Source organism: Trachypithecus francoisi, unplaced genomic scaffold, assembly GCF_009764315.1.
Source record: "Trachypithecus francoisi isolate TF-2019V2 unplaced genomic scaffold, Tfra_2.0 Lachesis_group17, whole genome shotgun sequence".
Classification (NCBI taxonomy): domain Eukaryota; kingdom Metazoa; phylum Chordata; class Mammalia; order Primates; family Cercopithecidae; genus Trachypithecus; species Trachypithecus francoisi.
The window spans coordinates 14,164,784-14,186,102 of record NW_022681462.1 but is presented as its reverse complement, the minus strand read 5'-3'; the positions used below and the strand labels follow the sequence as shown (position 1 = coordinate 14,186,102).

General features: G+C 38.5%; 1 protein-coding gene across 1 annotated transcript in view; it reads right to left on the bottom strand.

Annotated features, from left to right (window-relative positions):
• UGP2 (UDP-glucose pyrophosphorylase 2) overlaps window positions 1–21,319 on the bottom strand; it is a 54,245-nt gene that overhangs the window by 22,600 nt on the left and 10,326 nt on the right. Inside the window, exons 2-3 of the mRNA XM_033176837.1 lie at window positions 15,468–15,595; window positions 13,962–14,069 (exon numbers count right to left, since the gene is read on the bottom strand). Of these exons, the coding sequence (XP_033032728.1) occupies window positions 13,962–14,069; window positions 15,468–15,595 (236 nt within the window). The remainder of the gene's footprint in view (window positions 1–13,961; window positions 14,070–15,467; window positions 15,596–21,319) is intronic.

Genomic DNA, 21,319 nt, shown 5'->3' with positions numbered 1-21,319 from the left:
TCCACACAATATGAAAACAGGTACTTAATTATTTTAATAGCTACAACAGTCCTCTAAGACAAGGCCTCTTACATTTATCTTGAGTTTGGTAGACACAAAACCTATAAACATGGTTGAAGTTGCTGGTTAAAGGTAATTCTACATATAACCTAGCGCTTGCAGTATGTGAATCTAGATATCCTTCAATAAAACTCATCAAACAAAATAGTCACCTAAGCATGTTCATAATGTTGTTTAGTCTCATCAACTTGACAGAGTAGAGGCCTCCTGCAATCCTGAAGGTTAAAGAATTAGCTAAAGCGTATCTTTGCAATAACAAAAATTTGTTAGGATAGATGAGGTTATTTAATACAATGAAAACTGCAGACTAACATGTTTGATAAAGAAAATTATAAGAATGTAAATATGGTTCTTCTACTTTATAGAATATTTTGCTAAAAATAAAAACAAAGTATTAAATTATTCATGAATCATAAACGAAATGTACATCAAATTAAGTACACTGATAACAAATATATAAACATATATTTAAAACCAAAGGTGAAGAATAAATACAAAAGTTATAGAATTTTAAAAAGAAGCACAATCTAGACTCTTAATTCCATTGTTTTTACTATGCCCAGCATAATACCTGACATATAGGAGGCACTTCATAAATATTTGTTGAATGTGTAACGATAGCAATCTTTGCTATGGTGGAGCCTTTGCCAGAATGCCTGGCACACAGCAAATGCTTTTATGAATTTTATCAATAATCCTCACTAAAATCCTATGAAGTAGGTTCTTTGATTATTTCTACTTTTTATGAGTCAGGAAACCAAACTTAAAGCAGTTAAATAACTTGCCCAGTGTTACATGGCTAAGGAGCAATGAGGCTAGGACAAATCTCTTAAGCCTGTTTTTTTATCTCACTGCCATTACTAACAAATTGAAAAAAAGTGTTAAATACACTGAAGGCAGAATGAATTCAAAATGTATACGTAGGTGGTCTTTGTAGGATATTTCAGTGATTTACATAGAGCTTGAAGTAATTTCTCAGATACCTGTTCACTGTGCACTTGGTTAAGATTATAGTTCTCTATCATAAAATTAGGGATTTTAAAACTATAAAAATTCACACAATAAACGTCATAAATATACAGAAATTAAACTACAAGGTCAGCTATCCCTGATAAAGGGTGTTAAAAATAAAAAAATAAAAAACCAGGGAAATTTCAAAGTAGCCACTTCAATAACAGTGACCAAAAACCATGAGAAATCTGTATTTCCTATGTAATTTGGGGTTTCAGATTGAGGAATTTAAAGCACAGCTACTCCCTATTTGCTTCCTAAAAAATACATTTCGCTTAGCCTGCTATAAGGCACAGGACCGACCTTCCATCCCCTGTGTTTTCCAGCATCTTCTTATTTCAGCCACAACGATCCCCCAATTGACAATGAGCTTGCAGCGTGGCCCCTACTTACCTTGCCTACCTTCATTTCCCACTTATTTGCATTCTTATTCTCTAGGAGTACTATAAAAATTACAGTTCTTAGAGCACCTTCTGTTCTCTCATGCCTGTGGGCCTTTGCATACCACATTCTCTTCAACCTGGAGTTATCTACCCCTGATTTTTTGGGCAAACTTTTACTCATACTTCAAGTCTCAGCTCTAACATTACCTCTTATCCTTAACTTGATTAGGACTTCACCAACTCACCAGCTGCTCCTTCTCCTGCTACACTGAGCACATATACCAGAAACGCACTTATTTAATTATTTAAAACATCTGAACAAGTAGTTAATTTTAAAAATAAGTGCAAGCATCGAATCATGAAAAAGTTTTAGATATATTAACTATTTTAACTCTTTACAAATAAGCCTACACTCATTCACCAAGGTCTTTTGCTTAGTTATAGCACGAATCTGTTGACCAGAGCTATGTGTCATATTTCTTATATAAGCCACATCAATAATATACATTCTGCGATTTTCAGTTTCAGTTTCTTCCAAGTGGACCAAGAGCTTAGACATTTGTGAAACAATCTGCATGCAGAAGAATCATTCTAGATTTATGCAATTTTCCCAGTCTTTCATAGTTGTCACACCTACTCAACATGTTTTTTTTTTTTTTTTGCTATTCATCTTTATCCAAGTTTCCCAAAGCATTCAACTCAGTTTTCATAGTAAGAGTTTTTTAAAACCCATTTCACTAGTTTATATAAAATTTAATTATATTATGTCATTATAACCAAGATAACTAGCATGAACACATTTGAGAACAAGCACAATTAACTTTGGTGAGCAAGCCACTCACTTTGGTGGGAGAACATACGCATAATAAAAAGTAGACCCAAGGCCAAGTGAGGTCACTCACACCTATAATCCCAGCACTTTGGGAGACCTAGGCAGGAGAATCGCTTGAGCCCAGGAGTTACCAGCCTGGGTAACATAGTGAGAACTTGTCTCTACAAAAACTTGGAAAATTAGATGGGCATGCTGACACATGCCTGTAGCCCCAGCTACTCAAGAGGCGGAGGCAGGAGGATCCCTTGAGCCTACAAGTTCAAGGTAACAGTGAGCTATGGTCACACCACTGCACTTCAGCCTGGGCAACAGAGTGAGACCCTGCCTCTTTAAAAAAAAAAAAAAAAAAGTAGACCCAAGCATTCTGAGAATGGAGAACACCAGTTATTCTTTGTAGGTAGAAGCCAGTTAGTGAAAGATCTCCTGAACCACATTCATAGCTATTGCCCAGTTGCACAATAAACATATTTTTGTGCAAACATCTCACTAAACCAAAAATTCAGAACTGGCTTGCTATTGCATGCCTGTGTTATTGATTCCTTCAGCCCTCTAGGCAGCTGGGCAGGGCTGGAGGCAGCCACAGTCTCCTTCCCAACTAAATGGTCTCTTATATTTACCCTACTCATTTTCTATGTAAGTTTAACATGGGAAAATTTGGGAAACACTGTGTTATACAAAATTTTAAGTTCTTTAAGGGGAGTGACTGCCTTTATTTTTGCATTTCCAATAATTAAAATAGTGGGTATTTGATAGGTTTGTAGAATAAACGTAATGAATAAAGGAAACTTCGATAGCCTCACATAGTGACTACAAAAACTTGGAAAATTAGATGGGCATGCTGACACATGCCTGTAGCCCCAGCTAAACCAGAAAAAAGGACTTCAGACAGAGAGATGTGACTGTTAGGGGTAAGACTGGGCCAGAAGAGCAGTGATGGGAAATTAGTCTTCTAAATTATTTTATTTATGAATTTATGTTTTATCTCTCCCACTAATATAGAGCTCTATGAGTATTAGGCCCTTGACTATCTTGTTCGCTTGTATCTCAGTGCCCAATGCCTATCACACAGTAGCTATTCAATAAATATTTGTTAAATGTATCACGGGAAGAACTTCAAAGAGAAGTGAGGGTATTTCAGGCTCTAAAGGAAGGAATGGAACCTGCTCTACTCTACTCAAGGAAAGACAGAGAACTGATGGAAAGGCCATACTTTAAAGACTTTCAAGTTTCTTTCGAACATCGATGGCAACTGGTGAGTGTTCTACAATACATCACAGTGATTAGGAATGTGGGCTGAGGTAGACCTGGGCCTAAATTCTGCCGTATTAGCTAAGGAAACTTGTGTGGATAACTCAATCCCTCTCAGCCTCCACTGTGTCTTCCATTATGAAAAAAGGATAATAGTGAGCTCCTAGAGTTATCTGAGTAACATGTAAGAAATACATGTAGAAGAGTTGAGAACAATGCTTAGCACATTAGTGCTGAATAAATGTTTGTTGCTATTGTTATTAATACTGTTGTTGATAAGCACATAAAGTATGCCACATTCTGTGCACTAGAGATAAAGACAGGGATGTACTCCTTATTGTTACTACAGGATACCAAAGAACCGGGTCTTGGGGCCTATGTACCTGGTTCATCAGGGCCCCTTCTCTTAGGCAACTTACTCTGAACTTCAGTCTCCTCTTTTGTAAAATGACATAATAGTACCTATCTTCCAGGTCTGTTATGAATATTAAATGAAATCACAAACATAAAGGATTCAGCACAATGCCTGACATATGAGTACCCAAACATTAGCAATAATCATTAACTACAGGATATACAGCTTTGCATACGTAACTTTTTACAAAGTTTTTAAAAAGGAAAAATGCTTAAAGCTTTGCTTCATTAAAAACCAAAAAAACCCTTTGAAATGGTGTTTCATGTTCTTTTGAAATAAGAGAATATTTTTCAATCTGCTTTTGGCATTAGGACTATATGTACAATGAAGACACCTGTCTTAAACAAGCCTGTCTATAAATAGAAATCTGTATTTAATGGCCCACTTCTACTTCTTTCCATATTTAGTCCAGTCATAGGTATTCTCCTTGTACATCCATGTTTCTTCTCAGCTATCTTTTATATATTTTCACTTTTGACCTTGAAAGAAAAATTCCATCAGTACTCTTAGTAATTACCTTGTGCTTTGTTTGACTCAGCGGGAATTTTAAAAATGAGATACAGGTAACAAATTAGCTTGGATAGCTTTATAATGTTTCTAGTTAAAAATAGTGTATCTTTGCAACTTTTTGTAAATCAAACTATTCTAAAATTAAAAGTTGATTTTAAAACACATATTGTAAGTTGCTTCTCACTTATTCAATGCTCATGTGTTAACCTACTTATACATTTGTATTTCTTCCTCTTGATGTACTTGCCTCTCAAACTCCTGTAACTACTGCCCTTTCAATAAAAATTGTAGGAATTTCCAAAATGCTAAAGAGATATAAAACTATAATGCTCCCAACTGTACACTTTAAACCTGGAAAACTAGAGAAGAGATGACAATAAAAGAATTGGCAGAAAACTCAGATGAAAAAAAAAGAAGTAAGTAAAACACTGTGGTTACAGATGGCAAACAATCCTACAAAGTAGATAGTACCTATGAAGAAAAGGTACCAATTGCTCCCTAAACCTTATTATAATCTAGAATTTTTATAGAAATTTTAAGAAGTGGCCGGGTGTGGTAACTCATGCCTATAATCCCAGCACTTTGGGAGGCCGAGGTGGGTGGATCATGAGGTCAGGAGATTGAGACCATCCTGGCAAACACGGTGAAACCCCGTCTCTACTAAAAAACAAAAACTTAGCCAGGCATGGTGGCGGGCATCTGTAGTTCCAGCTACTTGGGAGGCTGACTCAGGAGAATGGCGTGAACCCAGGAGGCGGAGCTTGCGGTGAGCCGAGATTGCACCACCACACTCCAGCCTGGGAGACAGAGCGAGACTCCGTCTCAAAAAAAATAAATAAATAAATTTAGACATTTTAAGAAGTTCAAAGACTTCTGAGTATTTTCTAAGTGTAAAAGGTAAAAGTGATATACAGATGGTTTAAAAAAATTCTAACACTACAAACAGATATGTATATTCATCACCTTTTTGTAGAAATCAGCTGATGTCATAAAATTAGTCAACCTTGTGGAACATCTGACCCATATCCTTATCAGCTAAGAAGATAGTTTTAAAAGAACATTCCACTTTAGTATGGATTAGAAAGGACAAAGGTAGATGACTCAGGGAGCTGGAAAGGAATGCTAACAGAAATGGAGTTTCAAACACCAACCTGCTTACGACACAATCTGTTCCAGTAAAGTCCTTAGTAAAGGACTAGCTCTTTACTAAAATCATCTTGTATCTCCCTTCTTGTTAGCCTACCTGTGGGCAAAAGAAGTTTCAGAATAACTAATAATCCTAAATGCCAAAAAAAAAAAAAAACCCACAGCCTCTTACATCATCCTGCTTATGCTGTATACTAGCCTTAAACTCTGAGGTATTGAATAGCCTGTGATTAAAGCAGTGTAAAATACAATGATAGTTGTTTTTTTATTTGAGGCAGAGTTTCGCTCTTTCACCCAGGCTGGAGTGAAGTGAGGCAATCTTGGCTCACTGCAAACTTTGCCCCCCAGGTTCAAGTGATTCTCCTGCTTCAGCCTCCTGAGTAGCTGGGATTATAGGCACCTGCCACCACACCCGGCTAATTTTTTGTATTTTTAGTAGAGATGGGGTTTCTCCATGTTGTCTAGGCTGGTCTCAAACTCCTGACCTCAGCTGATACACCTGCCTTGGCCTCCCAAAGTGCTAGGACTACAGGCATCTGCCACAGTGCCCGGCCTACAATGGTAGTTTAATTATGTAATTCACATTGTTGGAACAGCTCCAGAGAAATGAAGGTGGGAATGGGGAAAAGGCCAGAGGCTTTATTAAAAACAAAGTTCTATAAAAGGTTAAAGGGCTGGTATGGGTGTGTTAGACGCAAGACAAGATGACATAAAACAGCGAGGAGGCAAGGCTGACCTCTTTTTTGGATGTATAAATGAAGAAAAAGGCAAGATCTGCTTAGCTTGCATGTTTAAGGGAAAATCTATAAAGAAGCCCATTTCAAAGGGGCACAAGAAAAAGGTTGGAGATGATGGAAAAGTTCTGTATATTGATTGTGGTGGCAGTTACATGACTATGAGCACCTGCCAAAACTCATAAAAATGTGCACTAAGCGGGGGGGAAAATCCCAAAGCTATTAACAGCTAAAACTCTGATCAACCTTATGAGGTTTGCTTATCACAATGAAAAACAAAAACAAGCATCTTTAACTAATTGGGTTGATGTTTTATAATATTGAAAAACTGAAACCAACTGTTTGAGTTTTATAATGAAGCATGGTTTTACGATTTTGTTTCAATCTTCTCTCCCTCAAATGGAAATTGAAGTTTCTGATATCTCCCCAGTGCAACCTACCAAGAGAAGAGGGAGGATCTCAGTCTGGAACAGGGGCTGCAGTGGCAGGCAGACAGACTCAGCATGTGGCTCTCAGGGGCTTTCTTCTGGCTCCAGACATGGAGCAGCAGACCCATCTACCATATGCTCCACCACCAGAGAACAGCTACATGCTATTAAGTTTATTATTTTTAGACACCTACTACTCTCAAAGCTTTTTTCTCTTTGATCATCCCTCTATCCTCAGGGAAATCTTGCCTCAAGGTTACCCCAGGAGTCTAGCCTAATGCCAGAAAGTCTTTGCTGAGCCTCAAGCCAGTAAGATCCTTCCACGGCACCCTATGGACTGTTCCTTGCTTGTTCTGTAGTTAGCTGTTTCTGGACCCATTTCCTCCACAAACATGGGGCCAAAATTCTGAAAAGAGATCAAGACTTATTTTTGTAGCACCAGCAACCAACTAGTGCCTCACAGAGAGAAGGTACCCGAGAAATGTATCTTGAATGAGATTCTAGGACAGTGTTTCTTATCTTTACAGGTCATGAACCCCCCTTTGAAAATCTAATCAAAGTCAGGTAATCTACTCTAAAAATGTACATTTACACATAGTTTCACATATAATTTTAAGAAATCTATGAAGGGACTGCAATTCCTACAAAGACCTCCCAAATTGAGATGTCTGGTTAAACATTCTAGTGTCATCTGAGCTATACAATGCAACAAGTGAAGTGTCAGCTGTTTAAGTCTGATCTAGAACAAAAAAATGAATTAGTAGGCGATCCCCCAAGTAAGAGATGTCAGGGAAGAAAAGAAGTAGACATGGGCCGCCCATCCCATTTTATACAAAGATTCCCCCAGTATCTGTATTAAATAAAGATAATGGGGCCTGGCATGGTGGCTCATGCCTGTACTCTCAGCACTTTGAGGGGGCCAGGAGTTTGAAACCAGCCTGGATAACACAGTAAGACCCAGTTTTCTACCAAAAAAAAAAAGATTTTTATAGTTAGCCAGCCATAGTGACACATGCCTGTGGTTCCAGCTACTCAGGAGGCTGCGGCAGGAGTGTTGTTTGAGCCCAGGAGTTTGAGGCCACAGTGATAAAATCATGCCACTGCTGCACTACAGCTTGGGCGACAGAAGAAGACATTGTCTCCAAAAATGTATATATGTGTTTTCATTCCATTGTAAGACATATGATACATTTAGGGAGTAGAATACCAAACTTATCTTTATTAGTTATCACTAGCCCTGTGACACATGAGTTGAGGTCTAAGAAGACTGTCTGTGGGGTAGAAATTGGAATTGGAGTGACTGGCAATGTTCAAATAGTATTACCACCTAAACTCACACTCTGATTTTCCTAATGAATTCAATTCTGTGGAACTGAACTGTCCTCTACTTTGGACACAAAGGCAGTAGTTAGAGACCCTGGTCCAACAATAATAACCTGGAGTCTATCAAATCAAATATGTAACTGCCATTAAAGTTCCATGTATTTACTATTGCTATTTCTAAAGTGAAATTATAGACATGTAGCCAGAATGGAATGAATAATTATGGGCTTGTTGTCAGTTCCTTTATCAGGTCCCCATTTCTGAAAGTCCTGTACACAAAGGAATGTGAAGGAAGGTAATCCTGAGGGAAATTCAAAAACTGTTTAATTCATCATGAAATCAAAAGCTGAAGCTTTGGCAATATTTGCTAAATCAGTATTAGTATGTTCGCTTAGTATCAGTATTTCTATACATTACTGTTTTAAAACTTTATGTCAAAGAAACGATGGGACTCTTTGGTATTCAGCCATATCCTCAGAGCCATTTCTTTAAATGCCACTAATTCTTTTCTGTGGAATACTTTTTAGAATCTCATTTGTGTGTGTATCTCTACATACACACAAAACAAGTCTCTAATGGCTTTATTACTGGCTAGTTGCAGCTGGGAAATCTTTACATGCTCAAAGCAAATCATCCTATATGGCATACTGTGTCAGATGCTTGGCCAGACTGCCTCAAGAGTTTTTTTTTTTTTTTTTTTTTTTTTTGAGGCGGAGTCTCGCTCTGTCGCCCGGACTGGAGTGCAGTGGCCGGATCTCAGATCACTGCAAGCTCCGCCTCCCGGGTTTACGCCATTCTCCTGCCTCAGCCTCCGGAGTAGCTGGGACTACAGGCGCCCGCCACCTCGCCCGGCTAGTTTTTGTATTTTTAGTAGAGACGGGGTTTCACCGTATTAGCCAGGATGGTCTCGATCTCCTGACCTCGTGATCCGCCCGTCTCGGCCTCCCAAAGTGCTGGGATTACAGGCTTGAGCCACCGCGCCCGGCCAAGAGTTTTTTTTTAATGTGCAAACTTTAAATGCACAGTGTACTATGGTTCACCTTCAGGAAAAAAAAAATGCTATGTATCTGTACACATAAACTATAAGTTGCTCAGACTTCCTTATAAACAAACAATAGCTTTTAATGCTTTTGTACTGATAGACTAAGAAAAACTCTCAGCAATTTTATGGAACAAAACAAAAACTCCATTGGAGCTAAATACCACATTGATGCATGCTATTCTCTTCATGCTAATTCTCTACCCTTGACCCCATGTGACTCCTCCCCATTCGCAAATATACCTTCACTCTTTTGATCATATTTAATATTGAAATGAAAAGTCATGGGGTTTTTTTTTTTTTTTTGACACAGGATCTCGCTTTGTTACCCAGGCTGGAGTGCAGTGGCGAGATCACAGCTTACTTCAGCCTCAAACTCCTGGGCTCAAGTGATCTTCCTACCTCAGCCTTCCAAGTAGCTGGGACTACAGGCACATGCCACCAGGTACAGCTAACTAAAAAAAAAAATTTGTAGAGGCGAGATCTATGTTGCCTGTGCTGGCAAAAAAGCCTCCTTTAGAGAATATTTTGTATAGAAATGAAAATACATCATCACCAGGGGTCAGTGCCAGCCATGTAACTAACAGATTTTAAATTAGCGTTCAACAGAACCTGTCAGCTCCAATACCTTCTTGAACAGGCCCCATACTTTCTCATAACTCTGATCTATTTCCCATTCCTCTCCATGCCCAACATGTAAGCTTGGCAAGGACCAAGACACTCGCATAACCTCTCTGGAAAACAATGAAATGGTCCAATGAAGCTACACATGCTGGCTTGTCCTTCCTTGCCCTAATTTTAAAACATTAACCTTAATATATATATATATATTTGTATAATCTTGATTATTACATTTAGTTAACATTTACAAAGAAGGAGCAGAGCACTATCCATAACTCTATAAACTGGGTTCTTGTTAGCCATAATTCAATAAAACATGAACTCAAAAGACTTCTCACAAAACATCTATGTACTCACCAAGAGCTAAAACGAAGCATTCAACACAAAAGGTAAGAATGAATAAAACCTCACAATATCAAATTTCAATGTCTATCTATAAAGTATGTCCTTCAATCTAGTATTTATGAAAAACAATTTTTATCTAAAAAGTGGTTAAGGCAGGAGGATCACTTGAGGCCAGGAGTTTAAGACCAGCCTAGGCAACATAGTGAGACCCTGTCACTACAAAAAAAAAAAATTGGCCCAGCCTGGTGGCACATGCCTATAGTCCTGGCTACTCAGGAGGCTGAGGCAAGAGGATCCCTTGAGCCCAGGAGTTCGAGGCTGTAGTGAGCTGTGGTTGTGCCACTGCACTCCAGCCTGAGTGACAGAACAAGACCTCATATCTAAAAGAAAATAAAAAATAAAGATAAAAATTCTAAAAGTGATCATCTGAAATGACAAAGGCATATGAGGTCAGTTTTCTGAGAGCCAAAGAAATAAAGAAAGCTACTAAAGATGTTCTGAAAATACATACGCTAAAATGGGGTCAGTAAACGGGCCAGATAATAAGTATTTCAGGTTTTACAAGTCACACTGTCTCCACTCCAACTATTCAACTCTGCCATTGTTGCAAAACAGCAGTTATGGACAATACGTAAATGAATGTGTGTGTGTGTGTGTGTTCCAATAAAACTTTACTTACAAACCAGGTGGCTGACTCTGCTAATTGTCAACCCATACACAAAAACATAGATTCATTGGTATGACAATGTTTATGTCACACCTTTGATACAAGACATACAATGTTTATGTCACACCTTTGATACATTTCTCATTGACATGAGAAATGTTACTCTAAATGGCTGTTCTTCCACAGTAATTTCTTTTCACTTAGGAATATAAAATATTATTTGTATTTTTTTAAAAAAAGACCTATGTTCACTTTTAAAAATTACGTTTTGAAAGGAAAATTGACCTCTATATAATCTCTAAGGCCTGAGAAAGGAAACCTATGGGAAAGAGAAGAGTGGGAAGAGGAGGCTGGAAGGAGGCATCCAATAGAACCAAGGTGAACAAACATTAACCCACAATTTGTATTCTCAGAGCTATCTACAAAAGCTGGTAACATGCATACTGTATATAAAACACATTCGTGCCCTCAAGAAACTCATGACATAGTTGAAGAGCAAACTTATTTTTTGCCTCTACATTCCAAAATTTTCAACATTAAGGGCATACAGGATTGCAAAATACATTTTTTGAAGAAGCTTAAAACTTAGGCTTCAAAATAAAGACACTTTTAATGAAGACTTATACTTTTATAAACAGAAAAAGACCGCATAAAATCATATTACATCCAGAATTTGTTTTATATTTCTATTCTTTTGTCCTACATCAATTCTGTATTACTATCAGTAACTATGGCTCACTACATGGGCATAGCCTCCTGAAAGAATTTATCAGAACTTTCTTGGGAATGGGGTAGGGTAGTACTGAATTGAAAAAATCCCAAGGTGATTCTGATTCCTCTTCTCCTTCCTTCTCCACCCTCTGAACCCCACTTCAAGGATCTCTACTATATATCATGATCTCTCAAAGTACAAAAGATAGATTTCTCCACTGAAAAAAAAAAATTCTTGAACCTTAAAATATACTGAACATAATAAATCTGTGTGCCTTCCTTCAAGTAGGCTCTATCTCCAAAAAGTTAAGTTTGTATAGTAGAAAACAAAAAATTCCCAGGTCTGCAAGCAAGAATTAAGACCAAAACCACTGTCAGGAACAGTGGTTCATGTCTGTAATCCCAGCATTTTGGGAGGCCAAGGGAGGCAAATTGCTTGAGCCCAGAAGTTTGAGAACAGCCTGGGCAACATGGCAAAACCCCATCTCTACAAAAAAAAACCAAAAAAATTAGCCAGACATGTTGGTAAACACCTGTGGTCCCAGCTACCGAGGAGGCTGAGGTGGGAAAACACAAGCCCAGGGAAATAGAGGCTGCAATGAGCCTTAATCATGCCACTGTACTCCAGCTTGGGTGACAGAGTGAGACTGTCTAAAAAAAAAAGAAACTATACTTCTATACCCAGGTCCAGGTCCATCATAAACTATATAAGGGAGGTTACTTAAATTAGGATAATTCCTAAGCAAAAGGTATAAGTGTTTCAAGGAGGGGGGAAATAAATAGTGCCTAAATTTATTATAAGTTTAGGCTGTTCCCAAACATTTTTAAAAATCTGACTGAATTTATACCTACTTATTTTCTTAAACAACATACCTATCCAGAAGAATTCTCTTCTAACTCTTTCTTGAAAGAAAATACTATTAAATCTACTACTTAAAAGTAGAAAAATAAATCACTTCATTCACAAGGGCCAAGGAAATCAAAGACCAAAATAGCAGACACTAAAAATGCATATTGTAATTATTAAGCATTGCAGCCAAGAGGAATTTTAGCTTTAACATCAAAAATAAGAGACTCTTTAGAGTGAACATTACGTGAGATTTTTATTTTTTGGCTTCTTTTTTTTATACTAAGAATGTCATGCATAATTTTTAACAGTTTAAGAACTGAAAGACATTTTCCACATGTGCAAATAAACATACTTCTAACTAGGCACTATATATTTAATTTTCTCATTAGGAAAAAATAAGAGGAATTCCATTAGCTTGAGCTATGATAGATAGTATATAAATTAATGAGTGAAGCTGTATTCTAATAATACTTTACAAACACAGGTGGCTTTCAAGCAATAGTTTGCCATACCCCTGCTGTATAAACAGCCCAATTTTTAAACCAATATTAGATTATGTAAGATTATAGACATATAAAAAAATGAACTATCTATATTTAATTATTCCAGTTATCAAGTCTTTTCTACCTGCAGTGAAATGTGCCAAAAGAAGCATGGTTCCAAAGTGCTGAAAGGACAGGGCAGAAAGCCAATGTGTTAACCAAATCCTTCAACAATCACTTCATTTAGATCATCCATTCAACAAGTATTTGCTCAAGACACACGAACCCCTGGCTTCGGGATCTAATATGAAAGACAACACAGTTACAAACACGACTAATTAGGCTAAGTGCCCCATGATGGTAGAAATAACCACTAACATTTGCAAAATGCTTCAAGGTTTAACATATTTCCACAGAAATTAAAAAAGCTTCAAAATAACCCTGTAAAGTACATAAAGTACTTGGTATTATTCTCATTTTACACAAAACTCATAAGCAGAAGAGCTAGGATTTGAACCTCCAATACTACTACTCCATACCTCCACAGTGCAGCTTTCTGCTAGAGGCTGACAGATGTACAGGCATTTGAATAGAACCTCCAAGAATGGGCAGTATTTTGATAGAAGAGACCCTGGCATTCCGAGAAAAAGCACATACAGAAGTCCAGAAGCAAGGGAATACAATGTGCGCAAAGGTAATGCTAGGCTAGTTCACATAAGGCAGATGGGAAATAAGGCTATAAAGATGAGTTGAAAGCCAGAAGAGAGCTTTAAGGTCTGGCAAAGAATCCATGACCCTATGGGCAATGAGAAATCAAATGTTTTGGAAGACAGAAGGAAGAAACAAAGTAAACGAAGCTCTTATGGTATATTTAGTACTTTGCAAAACAGTCGTTTCATATCCAGGGATATTGGGTACTGCCACAGGGAGATTAGACTGTTAGAGGACCTCAGCAAGACTCTGAGAGGTCTAAAAGAAGAGAAAGGAGCTGAAGCCTGTCTCCATAGTTTCAGGATGAGGGGTCAGAGAATTTAAAGAAAGTCCTGTCTTGTCTCACATGATGATTGTTACAGGTCCCCTACACTACCCTATCCTCCTAAGTTAAACCAACATCCAAAATTACCCCAGATTTTCCTACATTTAATCTAAAACTTACCGAATCTTCAGGGGGTCTCTGGATTTTTCCCCAATCCACAGAAGGCCCCTTTTCTTGCAAAAATCTATGAAATAGCTTCCGAAATCCATCCAGGTCTTTTTTAGTGTGCTGTGAAAATAGAAGTCATTGTTACAACCAGCAGAATGCTAAATATTTAATAAAAACATAAAGACAGATACAAGTTACACATTTAAAATATCTTTGAATGAAATTCTTATACCATTAGGACATGGAGGGAGCAGAGATTTTTTCACATCCTAAAAGCTAATAGAGGCTGGGCATGGTTGGTGCACACCTGTAATCCCAGCACTTTGGGAGGCTCAGACCGGTTGATCACTTGAGGTCAGGAGTTTGAGACCAGCCTGGGCAATATTGCAAAACCTGGTGTCTACAAAAAAAAAAATACAAAAATCAGCCAGATGTGGTGGTGTGTGCCTGTAGTCACACCTACTCGGGGGCTGAGATGGGAGAATCACTTGAGCCCAGAAGTTGAGGCTGCAGTGAGCAGAGATTGCACCACTGCACTCCAGCCTGGGTGACAGAGTAAGACCCTGTTTCAAAAAAAACAAAAACAAACAAACACCATTTGTTTAATGGGAATTCCAACTGGCTCTGTATTTTTTTTTTGAGACACAGTCTTGCTCTGTTGTCCAGACTAGAGTGTAGTGGCGCAATGTCGGCTCACTGCAACCTTCGCCTCTCAGGCTTAAACCACCCTCCTACCTCAGCCTCCCCAGTAGCTGGGACCACAGGCGCACACCACTATGCCTGGCTACTTTTTGTATTTTTTGGCAGAGACAGGGTTTCACCATGTTGTCCAGGCCAGTCTCAAACTCCTGAGCTCAAGCAATCCTCCTGCCTTGGTCTCCCAAAGTGCTGGGATTACAGGTAGAACCACTGCGCCTGGCCACTACACTTACTTACCAATATCTTTCTCTACTTCTAAATGAAAATTAATCTTCACTAAAAGAACAAAGAGAAATAAAACACAGCTGGCTTCAAAACATTAAGTATAAATTGAAATATAAAAATGAAAATACTAACCCATTGCTTTATAAGTAAAAAAGTGAATGCCTCCCAGTTCTGGGAAACTTCTATTACAATTGTCAAAGTAGCATGGTTCTATCAGAATTGACTCTTTGGAAACAGCATGCAGGACATATGAAGCTAACCTCTCTCAATTCCAACTGAACACAGGTATGCATTCCTCCACCCAATGACATCAAAACACAGAACAAAGTATAATTTGGTTCTGATTATTTTAATGACTTTAAAAACTTCCTAGGCTTAAATGAAAAAAAGATGATGGATTTACAAAGGGCAAATGTTAAAAGCCCTTAATTGTTAAGCAATTCTATTTTTTTGTTGTTGTTTTTGATGTTATCGTACATCTTGTGCTGATTTGAGGCTGGATGATGATGATCATCACTGGCAATAACTCAGCATAAAGACAGATGAAGCAGGAAAAAAAAAGAAAAAGAAAAACCACTGTAGAGACCTCCTTACCTCAAACTCATGTGATGATGCTGTGGTGAGTATTTTTTCTAGTTCCTTCTTCACAGATAATTCTAGCTCTTGCCGAATGACTTCTTGGAACTGAGAAGCGCCATCTTGAGACATTGCTTTGCTAAGATCTTAAAACAAAAATATAAAACCATCAACTGAAAACTCCAGGAAGCCACTCAAACAGCTGGTAAGCTATAACTGATCTATTTCTGGTATTCAGCAAATGAAAAGGGCTCAGTCTCATGGTCCCCTAATCCTGTGGCAGTAATTCAGTGGTGTCAACTAGTTAGGACTTGTTTCACTCCAGTTTCATATTCTCCACTAAACAAGAACCCCTTGAAAGGTATTGGCAATTCCAAGGTGCCTCTACTTTCCTGTATCAACGTTTTCATTTTAAAAGGAGAAGGGCATAGGGCTGCCTGCCATCTTCTGATTCCCAATTTCAGCTAAGACTTACGTGTGTCAGACTAGACTTTTAATGCTTTTGGCACAGCTGGGCACTTCTGTGACAGATGGATCTCACTAAAGGTGACAGAAATCCCTTTTAAATAAATACAAACAAAAAAATAGAAAACCACAGAAAAAGGCTGGGCAACGGTGGCTCAGGCCTGTAATCCCAACACTGCGGGAGGCTGAGGTGGGTGGACCCTGGAGCCCAGGAGTTTGAGACCAGGCTGGGCAACATGGCAAAACCTCATCTCTACAAAAAATACAAAAATTAGCCAGGTGTGGTGGCACTTGTCTGTATTCCCAGCTACTTGGAAGGCTGAAGCAGGAGGATACCTTGAGCCGAGGAGGCAGAGGCTGCAGTGAGGCAAGATCGTGCCACGGCACTCCAGCCTGGGTGACAGAGCCAGATCCTGTCTCAAAAAGAAAAGGAAAAAAACAAAAAACAAAACAAAACAAAAACACAAAAAGAAACACCCCAGACCCAAATGCCTTGGGAGAAAAACACCAACACAAGCGGCTGTTTTACACTTTATCTAGAAAGTAATCATCTTATTTACTTCTCATAAGATAGGGACAACTGGATTATTGTCCACCCCTCCCCTTCTATCCTCAGTACTTGATTCAATCTTATTTTTAAAATGTATTTGTAAAGCTGACCCAAGAATGAGGCAGATATGTCAAAGATAGCACAGCAGAAGGAAGGTCTGATAAACTTTTGTACTGAATTAACCAACCCTGCATATCCTACTTCAAAAAACAAATATTTTGTTTGATAACTAGTTATTTTTACAAATGTCTGTTAATTTAGCAGAATCACATTTCATTAAGGCTAAAAACTCTTTCCTCTTATATACTCCACCTACTATAAATTCTTTCACTTATTATTTGAACAGGAGAAGACATTTTTTTTTATTTTTTATTTTTTGAGACGGAGTCTTGCTCTGTCGCCCGGGCTGGAGTGCAGTGGCCGGATCTCAGCTCACTGCAAGCTCCGCCTTCCGGGTTCACGCCATTCTCCTGCCTCAGCCTCCCGAGTAGCTGGGACTATAGGCGCCCGCCACATCGTCCGGCTAGTTTTTTGTATTTTTTAGTAGAGACGAGGTTTCACCGTGTTAGCCAGGATGGTCTCGATCTCCTGACCTCGTGATCCGCCCGTCTCGGCCTCCCAAAGGAGAAGACATTTATACAGATAGAATTAAAGCCAACATATTTTAAAGATACTTTTGAGAACAGAAAATAGTAAACTATGTAACTCTTGGAGTAATTTATTTAATATAAATAGCCTCTACCTCCTGCAAATAACTAAAAGTGTTAACAAATGAGGTATTTAACATAGCTCTTCAAAAATCTTTTCATATATATGTTCCATCACATCTAAATCCATGAGAAAAAAATCCAAGGAAATTTGCTGAAATTGAACTCTAAAAATACCCAATTTCCAACCATGGTCTTTTTACAGTTGTAAACCCTAACACAATTAAGTTAATACTCTCCAGTAATACTATCAAAGTGGACAGGGATTGGGTGGTCCACACCTGTAATCCCAGCACTTTAGGAGGCTGGTGGGGGGAAGATGGCTTGAGGCCAGGAGTTCAAGACCAGCCTGGGCAATACAGCAAGACCCAGTCTCAATGAAAAATACAAAAATTAGCAGAGCGTAGTGGCACACACCTGTAGTCCTAGCAACTAGGGAGACTGGGGTGGCAAGATCATTTGAGCCCAGGAATTCCAGGCTGCAGTGAACTACGATCACGCCACTGTACTCTATCTAGCCTGGGAACCAAAGAGACCCTCTGTGAGCCAAGAAGCACCATACACCATGTGTGCTTCATAAACCACCTAAAGGTAAATTGTGGCTAGTAAGTAGCAATCTGATTATAATCTGTAACAACCCATGACAATGGATGAGCACATTTGCCTAAACTATGAGAGGTAATTAAAAGTTACTGCAGAACAGTTCAAACTCAAGTTAACATTACATCATCCATATATGTTCATCCCTTGACAGATTTAGCTGTAATTTAAAATTTGTCCCTGGTTAAGTATCCTACTCCAACACCCCATGTGTATCTGGGATGCCTCTTTCCCTAAACTTTAAGCCAATTCTCATTCAATGTTTGGGAAATAATTTGAAATAAAAATCTACTAAATACAGAGGAAGAAAAACCTCTATATTAAAGAACATATGAATTGATTCTTTATTTTTTATTTTATTTTTTTTTGAGATAAGGTCTTGCTCTGTCACCCAGGTCGGAGTGCAGTGGCATCATCAAAGCTCACTGCAACTTCCACCTCCCAGGCTCAAGCCCACCTCAGCCTCCCAAGGAGCTGGGACTACAGTCATGGCTAACTTCTGGTTTTGTTTTGTTTTGTGTTTTTGCAGAGACAGGGTTTCCCCATGTTGTCCAGGCTGGTCTCAAACTCCTAGGCTCAAACAACCTGCCCACCTCAGCTTCCCAAAGTGCTAGGACTATAGGCATGAGCTACCATGCCTGGTTTGAATAGTCTGATTCTGATCAATTAAAATACATCAAGAAGCAACTATACAATAATTTTTTAAAATAAGTTATTTTGTTAGACTCAAACACATCTATAGACTTGTTACTTTGTTGCTGAAGTTAGATCCTGAAACTCAGCATTCACAGGCACATTCCTAAAAAATCATGAGGGAAACATTTAAGTTACACACTGGAAAAATGCCAAAATGAGATAAAACTAAATGTAACTACAAAGTTTAGAGGTAACTAAAATAGCTGTTTCAGATTTGCCTAAATGAGAACCATTTGAAAACAAAAACAAAACATTTTAGAAGCTCCCTCTGCAGAGCAATAACTTATTAATTTACATGATTTAAGGCCAAAACACACAGAACCCAAGTCACTATCCTATCAAGCCAAGCTAAGAAAGGCTGGCTGAAAGACTCATATTTAATATTGCATGTGCTCTCTGTCAACACAGGTCTAAGTTTCAGAGGCAGATTTGAAAAAATCCCAGACAGAGGTTCAAACTTGAGAAATGTCTGTAATCTTTGTTTCTTCCTTTTGTTTGATACAGCACCAATGCACACGAAGAATAATTTGTTTTCTTCCACCCTCTTTACACATACAATCGGCTTAAACAAAAGAACATTACAACAAGCCTGTCACCTCTTCTACCCCTCTAAAAGCTCTGTTTTTAGTGATTAAAGAATCAGTAAGGGCTTGTAACGAATAAAAAATATTCAAGAATAAAGAACAAGGAAGAGTGCTTAGACAAGAAGAGTAGCTATCTTAAGCATCTGGGCACAGACCAGAGGCACAGAGCAGGGAACCATTTCCCTTAGTGGTGACTTCCTCATCCATCCTGAATTTTTTAAGAAAGGTCTGAAATTTCTGGTAGGAAAAGTAGTACAGATGTTAGAAGCTTTCTTGGATTTAACATTCTCAGGTTACACTTCTGACAAGGACAGCTGAGTTTTTAAAGGAAGGTCAACTAAAATGCTCTGAATAATGCAAGATTTCTAACCTCATAAAGTGTTTTTTCCCTATTTCCTAGCAATGTAAAATTGATTTCCCCACGACTTCAGACATAGAGTGGATTGGGAATCAAACATTGCACTACCTTAGTCATAAACATTTTTATAGATGGGTGGGAGCATTTAACCTACTCTCATCATTTTACAGATGAGGAAACAGGTTGAAAATAGTTAAATGACTTACTCAAGGTCACAAAGCAGGCCAGTGTTGGAGCCCAGAAGCAAAGCCATGTTTTTTTAGCTGCATTCTACCACAGTGAGGCAGACATACCTTGCTAATGTTTTTTTCCTGGCCTGGCTCTCTTTAACCTTGACGTAAAAGCCCTAAATACCACACTCTCCTCCAAAAACATTTATATCAGAACCTCTTCTTATGTTCAATCAACAGACAAGATAATTTCCCACCACATAAAACTAGACTTACTAGACACTTTAAGTCAATTTCAGATAGAACAGGCAGTAACTTTTTTCACAAGTTCCTCCTTTCCACCAATTTCCTAATTCTTCCTGTTCACAAGAACTAAAATTTCAACATCATGGGCTTTTTTATCCAACTGGAGCCAAAAAAGAGAGAGGGATACAGTCAATCTGACAAGTGAATGTTTTTGTTTCTTAATTCATGGATCTCATTTCATGTATTTCAGCAAGTAAGAGGTATACAAAATATCCCTCCCTGACACCCCGACACTGGCACAAACAAAATAAGTACACAAGCTAGTTTCAGAATGCACAGGCCATGGAAAAACCACAGGGAAGGCACCAAGAGCAACAAAGAAGTTGAAGAGCCATCCCCAGGCCACCGCTATCTGATCAGTCCCAACCTTCCTGGAAAACCCACAATGAGAGATACTCAAAGTCAGAAAACTGGAGAGCCCGCTTAATCTTAAACCAGGAAATGATGTGTGATCCAAATAACCATAAAACCCCAATAATTTAATGGCAACTGGAAATAATCAAGATAAAGCTATCTTTATTATTTCAAGATATAAGCAAAAAATAATCAAGATAAAGCTGTCTCTCATCCTAAACTTTTTTCCTGAGCTCCAGGATCACATTCTTTACTGCCTTAAAGACTTCTGACACCTGGATACCCAGCTGGGTACCTCAAACTCAGCATGTCCAAAACATGACTGATCATCCAAACTAAATTACTCTTTTTGCCCTCCCTGTTCCCCACGGCATTAACATTTTCACAGAAACTAAGGTTTAAACCTCATAGTCACAGCTGGCTCTCCCCACCTTTCCCCTCGCATTGCACAATCCAATATCAAAACTTCTTAAATGATCGCCATAATTCCATTCACTGTTTTCCATTTTCATTACTGCTACCTTAACTCCCCTAGCATTTTTACTCTCCTAGTCATGACAACCGCTTTCTAACTAGTCTGCCCATCACTCTAATGGTGCCAAGGAGGATGGATTGATCTTAAGTTGCAACCCCCATCATATCACTTCTCTTCCTTGTTTGATAAAATTCTCATTGCCTACAGAAATAAATACAAATTCCTTATCCAGGCATGTCTCAAAAGTCAAGCTGAAGTATCTGAGTAGACAAAGCTAATGAAAGTGTGAAAGCAGACTGCCTAAAGGCTGCAATTTCCTATTCCATTTGGGACATCTAGAATAGTGCTTCTAAAACTTTAATGTACACACAAATCACTTGGAGGCTGGTTAAAACAGATTCCTGGGTAAGCTCCCAGAGAGATTCTGACTCAGTAGGTTTGGGGTGGGGAGGATATGCATATCTAATAACCAAACATTGCCAGTATGGCTTTGAGTAGCTCTGGTAGGTTACACTCCATTTATCTTAACATATTTATAACAGCCATATTCTTCATCCTTCTTGCTACTCCAATGCTATTCTGTCACCAACCCCCTGCCCCAATGC